The sequence below is a fragment of the Tupaia chinensis genome, unplaced genomic scaffold (assembly GCF_000334495.1).
Source record: "Tupaia chinensis unplaced genomic scaffold, TupChi_1.0 Scaffold000238_1, whole genome shotgun sequence".
Lineage (NCBI taxonomy): Eukaryota > Metazoa > Chordata > Mammalia > Scandentia > Tupaiidae > Tupaia > Tupaia belangeri.
In genome coordinates, this window is record NW_006159716.1 from 9,313,654 (window position 1) to 9,320,213 (window position 6,560).

At 46.4% G+C, this 6,560-nt stretch overlaps 1 protein-coding gene across 1 annotated transcript in view; it reads left to right on the forward strand.

The window, feature by feature from the left end:
* SLC26A8 (solute carrier family 26 member 8) overlaps nucleotides 1-6,560 on the forward strand; it is a gene marked incomplete at its 3' end in the record, with an annotated part of 96,856 nt that overhangs the window by 25,271 nt on the left and 65,025 nt on the right. The window contains exon 5 of the mRNA XM_006148676.1: nucleotides 431-612. Within this exon, the coding sequence (XP_006148738.1) occupies nucleotides 431-612 (182 nt within the window). The remainder of the gene's footprint in view (nucleotides 1-430; nucleotides 613-6,560) is intronic.

Sequence of the window (6,560 nt, forward strand, 5' to 3'; positions counted from 1 at the left end):
TCTGCCCCTCTCTGGTCAAATTAAAATAAATAAATAGATAAATAAATAAAGTTAAATAAAATCATTTTTTTTGAGAGGTTTTTTTTCGCTATACGGTGCGTGCACTCACCAGACAGACAGAGACATAGAGACAGAAAGCGAGAAATCACCCCCCAGGGGGGGATGGTCACACCACAATCCCTTCTCCTCCATTCTCCTCTCGGGATCTTGGGCACGCACGCACACGTGCCCGGTGTGAGTTTTAAGCCACCGGGTCCGGGACACGAACCGCGGTTGACTACGTGGGAGTCCAGCGACATAGCCATTATGCTAACTGCCGGTTCCCAATAAAATCATTCTTTAAAAAATAATGAAGCCATGCCATGCTTCTGTTACTCTGTCAGTTCACCTGGACGTTTGATCTCACCTTTGCCTACTGTCTCCTCCCTAGGCTCCTTCTTCCTCGTGAGTGCCCTGATGATCAACGTCCTAAAGGTGAGCCCATTCAACAGTGGCCACCTGATCATGGGCTCGTTCATCAAGGATGACTTTTCCGCTCCCTACTTCTATAAGGCGTATAACAGGTCTTTGAGCGTGGTGGCAACCACAACTTTCCTGACCGGGATTATCCAGGTAGGATCTGAGTCTCTGAACCCCCGAAAAGAACTAAAGAAAGGGGCTATAAATAGTCCCCTCCCTTTCATTGCTCCTGCGATCCACCCTACTATCTTGGGGATTTGACGTATCTCTGGAAAACCTCTGAGATGTGCGAGTGGGCTGTCTCTTTGTCGCCTGGGTGATGACATGTCTCCGTCTCCAGAAGTCATCCATGACTGGGTTAGGGTGAGACACCGAACCTTCTCATCACGCCCTTCTCCAGTAAGACAAAGGAGGGACCTGGTGGCTAGGGTCCAGAGCTCCACTTTTTTTTTCCAGCTTTTACCTTTGTGTGTGTGTGTGAGTTTATTTATTTTTATTTTTGATTTTTTAAAGAATTATTTTATTTATTTACTCATTTATTTATTTTAATTTGACCAGAGAGGGACACAGTGAGAGAGAGCGAGAGAGAGGGAAAGTAAGAAGGCAACCCGCCAGGTCCAGGACTCGAAATGCGGTTGGTCATGTGGGAGTCCAGTGAGTCTCCTTAACCACCACACTACCTGCTGGTCCCTTTTTTTTTTTTTAGAGAGAGAGAATTTTTGCTATAGGGCGTGTGCGCTTGCTGGAGAGACAGACTGACAAAAAATGAGGAATCACCCCCCATGGGGATGGCCATGCCACAATCCCTTCCCCTCCAGGATTTTGGGCATGTATGCACACATGCCCGGCATGAGTTTTAAGCCGCCAGGTCCAGGACTCGAACCTTGGTGGAATATGTGGGAGTCTAGCAACATAGCCACTATGCCATCTGCTGGTCCCGTGTGTGTGGTTTTATAACTTTATTTGAAAATCAGCAGTTGGTTCTCATCCACATCGACTAGATTTTGAAAGTAATGACAGGTACACAGGTCACCAGTGTGAAGAGCTTGTCGGGTGACTCTTTATCCCCGTTATGGTTTCTGGACAACGGCATACAGACGCAGTATGGGACGTATCTTGTTCCTCTGGCCCCGACAGCTGTGTGGAGCCTGGCATCAATGCACTCATCTGGAGTCCCCATCCCCTTCATGGCAAATGTCCGGATCTCTTTGAATGCCCGAGGGGCGCGTTTCCTGACACCCAAGCCACACATGTGCTTGTGAACATTGATGGTGTGTTCCCGGGTCACCACCTCGTTGATGGCAGAAAGGCCCTTCCTCCTGTCACCACTCTGCGGGAGCCACTCTGCCCGGCCTAGTATGGAAAGGGAGTGCAAGGGATTGTGGGAGTAGGAAAGCTGAGGCTATAAACATAACCTCCTGGTCTCCTGAATTTTCTTCTCCTTCTTCTTCTTCTTCTTCTTCTTCTTCTTCTTCTTCTTCTTCTTCATTATAGGGCACGTGCACTCACCAGAGAGAGAGACAGAAAGCGAGAAATCACCCCCAGTGGGGGATGGCCACACCAAAATCCCCTCTCCTCACTCTCCTCTTGGGATCTTGGGCACTGCACACCAGGTTGGGAATGGAATTGCAGTCAACCACGTGGGAGTCCAGCAAAGTAACCATTACGCCATCTGCTGGTCCTGAATTTACCTTTTTTAAAAGTTACTTCAGGGGCCAGCCAATGGTGTAGTGGTTGAGACGACTGCATCTCACAGGGCCAACTGCACAGCTCAAGCTCCAGACCCAGTGGCTTGAAAAACATGCCAGGCATGTGTGTCTTCATGTCCAAAATCCATAAAGGACAAATAGAAGCCCCCCATGGGGGCTGCTTTCTCCCTTCCCCTCTCTCTCTCTCCCTCTGTCTCTTTCCAGGGAGAGTAATCATCCTCTTGCAAATTGTTTTTTAAAGAATTATGTTATTTAACTTTATTTATTTATTTATTTTTATTTTTAGTTGCCCAGAGAGGGACAGAGCGAGAGAGTGAGAAAGAAAGAGAGGGAAAGTGAGAAAGCCAGCCACCAGGTCCGGGACTCGCACCATAGCCAGCCATGTGGGAGTCCAGCATCTTTAACCACCACGCCACCTGCCAGCCCCAGCCAATTTTTTTTTAAAGTTACTTTATATAAAAATAACCCAAGATTCCAAAGCTGCGTGGCCATCCCCCCGGGGGTGGTGGTGGTGGTGGAGATTTCTCACTTTCTGTCTGTCTCTCTCTGTCTTTCTGGCAAGCGCACGCACCCTATAGCAAAAATCTCTCAAAAAAACAAAAAACAAACAAACAAAAAAAAGCAAGAACAGCACTCATAGGTCCACATCCCATATTTTAGGTTAGTAAACGTTGGAGTCAGACATGGAATAACAATAACATGGCCAGCATCACAGTCTCGAAACTTATTTCGGCCGTGTCTGTCGCTTCCTCTGTGAGTCTACCACTTAAAGCCTCACGCACTGAGCTGCAGCCACGTCTTGCAGCTTCGTGTCTCCTCCGCTAGCCCACTGCCCCGCTGGTTTCCATTGCTCTCCCCGGGACCACCTTTCACTGGGTGAGGATTTATTTACTTCCCTATTCGGTGAGCAGCGGAGGCAGGCTATTGTAGGGGCCGGCTCTAGCCCTGACACTTACGCGCTGCAGGAAGTGATTTTACCTTTGTGGGCCCCCATTTCTCATGTTTACGTAAAGTGGAAGTAATATTTGTGTTTTCCGGGTTCTTGTTAGGCTTAGGTAATAAAATGCATGCAAAGCCCTCAGCCCAGAGCCTGTCACATAATAAGCATCAATAAAGTATAATTACTGGGTACAGAGGAATAAATTGGGTGCTTCAACAGAGACTAAAAATAAAAAAGAAGATATAGTTCCTGTGATTAAAAAATTCATCCTTATGGCAGAAGACAAAGTGCAAGCAATATGTCAATGACCTATTAATTATGTAAGTGGCCTTGGGCTCTTGGCTCTTCTTCCAAACTTAGCTTTTTTTTTTTTTTTTCATCTAAAAAAGGAGGAGCATTATGTTACTAGGAAGATGGAATAATTACAGTTTTTCCTGTTCCTCCTGCTAAGTACAAGCAAAAACCTTGGACATTAGACTGAAAGGTGGAAAGAAGAGGGACCAGCTGTTAGTGTAATGGCTATGTTGCTGGACTCCCACGTAGTTGACCGCGGTTCGTGTCCCGGACCCGGTGGCTTAAACTCACACCGGGCACGTGTGCGTGCATGCCCAAGATCCCGAGAGGAGAATGGAAGAGAAGGGATTGCGGTATGGCTATCCCCCGCCCCCCTTCGGGTGGTGATTTCTCGCTTTCTATCTCTCTGTCTCTCTCTGTCTTTCTGGCGAGCACACGCGCCATAAAGCAAAAATCCTCTCCCCCAAAAAAAGAAAGGTGGAAAGAAGAGGGCAGACTGGCTCAGGATCTCAAGATCCAAGGGACAAACGTGGTTTCCTTTTTGCCTTATATACCTCAAACTTAGAACTGAAGGAGTCAGAAACCCAAAGTGCCAGCACTCACAGATAACAACAAAAATCCCTGACAGAGGCCAGCAGGTGGTGTGGTGGTTAAGGCAGCTTCCCACATAGACCATTGTGGTTCAAGTTCTAGACCCAGAGGCTTGAAGATCACACTGGGCACATCTGTGTGAGTGCCCAAGATCCCGAGAGGAGAATGGAGAAGAAGGGATTGTGGTGTGGCCATCCCCCACTGAGGGGTGATTTCTCACTTTCCTGCTCGCTGTCTCTCTCCTCTCTGGCAAATGTATGTACCCTATGGCAAAAACTTTAAAAAAAAAAAAGAAGAAGAAGAAGAGGAGGAGGAAGAAGAAGATGAAGAGAAGGAGAAGAGAAAGAAAGAAAGAAAAAGAAAAAAGAAAGAAAATCACAACATACACACACACACATACATATATATCTGTATATATGTGTATATATTAAATCTCTGACAAAATGTGCCTATTATAGCCACAGGACTGCAAAAGACTAGCAAGACTAAAAATCTTTAATTGCTCTACTCCAGTCAAACATCAAGGGAAGGAAAAAACAAACAAAAACTGGCATCAAGCCTACCTAGGCCAACAAAGACCGAATGAATGGCCTTTACCCAGATGTAATGAGTTGCCTGACACCCCCAGTGCAGATGGTATCAGAGGCAGCCGTAAAGGGAAACACGACTTTCATCTTTGCTGGGCGGTAATGAAACTCTGCTCCTACTCCATGCGGGTTCATGTCAGAGGCCTAATGAAAAGTCAGGTCTTTCATCACCACACAGCAATAAACAAGTCAGCTTTCCTCTGCTGTGGTACCAGTGAAGGCCTAGCAGGGAACCAGAGCCCTCACCCTTACCCAGCCATAATAATGAGTCCCTGGGGCCAGCAGGTGGCATAGTGGTTAAGGTGCTGGACTCCCACATGGCCAACTATGATTTGAGCCCCAGACCTGGTGTCTTGGAACACTCTAGGCACGTGTGCATGCATGCCTGAAATCTCAAGAGGAGAATGGAGAAGGGATTGTGGTATGGCCATCCCCCCTGAGGGGTGATTTCTTACTCTCTGTCTCTCTGTCTCTCCAGCAAGCGCATGCGCCCTATAGCAAAAATATCTATAAATAAATAAGAATCCTTACTGCCTCAAGTGTCCGTGAAGGCCAAAAGGGGAACCTGAACTTCTACCTTTACCCAGAAATAACAAGGTAGCCCCTCCTTCCCTTCCCCTGCCAGAGCTTTGTCAAAAATAACCTAGCTAAAGAAGAAGGTTTAATTAAGAGTCAGAGTCTCAGAACCAGCAGTCTCAGTCCAATGGCGTAGTGGTTACATTGCTGGACTCCCATATAGTCGACTGCAGTTCGAGTCCCAGACCTGGTGGCTTAAACTCACTCTGGGCACATGTGCGTGCGTGCCCAAGATCCCAAGAGGAGAATGGAGGAGAAGGGATTGCGGTGTGACCATCCCCATTGGGGGGTGATTTCTCAGTTTCTATCTCTGACTCTCTCTGTCTGTCTGGTAAGCACACATGCCCTATAGCAAAACCTCTCAAAAACTTACAAAAGAGTCAGAGTCTCAAATGTCTAGAATTCAACTGTAAATCACTTGTCATACCAAGAACCAGGAAAATCTCAACTCAAATAAAAAAGATGCCAACATTGAGATGACAGAAATGTTAAATTTATATGGAAAAGATTTTAAATGAGCCATCCTAAAAATGGTTCAGTAAACAATTATAAACATGCCTAAAACAAATGAAAAAATAGAAAATCTCAACAAATAAATAGAAGATATAGGGACCAGCAGTTAGCGTAATGGCTATGTCACTGGACTCCCATGTAGTCGACCATGATGCGAATCCTGGACCTGATAGCTTAAACTCGCGCCAGGCGTGTGTGCGTGCATGTCCAAGATCCCGAGAGGAGAGTGGAGGAGAAGGGATTGTGGCATAGCCATCCCCCCCAGGGGGGCATTTCTTGCTTTCTGTCTCTCTGTCTCTCTGTCTCTCTGGCAAGTGCACATGTCCTATAGCAAAAAATCTCTTGTTTTAAAAAAAAAAAAGAAAGAAAAGAAGAGAAGAGAAAATAAAAGAAAGGAGAAGAAAAGAAATGACCCAATCCAAACAACAGAGAAAAAAAATAGACCAAAAAAAAAAAAAAAACGTGGAATTTTAGGGACCAGTGGGACATTTGTTTCAAAGGGAGGAGAAGGCAGATGAAGTAGAAGTTCTTAAATAATAGCTAAAAACGACCCAAATTTGGCAAAAGATATACACCTGCAGATTCAAGAGGCTGAGAAAATCCAAATGTAAAACCCATAGAAATCCACACTGAGACAGGTCTTAGTCGAACTTCTAAAAAGTACAGCGGGAACCAGCAGTTAGCATAATGGCTATGTCCTGGACTCCCACATAGTCGACTGCGGTTCACGTCCCGGACCCGGTGGCTTAAACTCACGCCGGGTGCGTGTGCGTGCATGCCCAAGATCCCAAGAGGAGAATGTAGGAGAAGGGATTGCGGCGTGACCATCCTCCCTGGGGGGTGATTTCTCGCTTTCTGTCTCTATGTCTCTGTCTGGCGAGCGCACGTGCC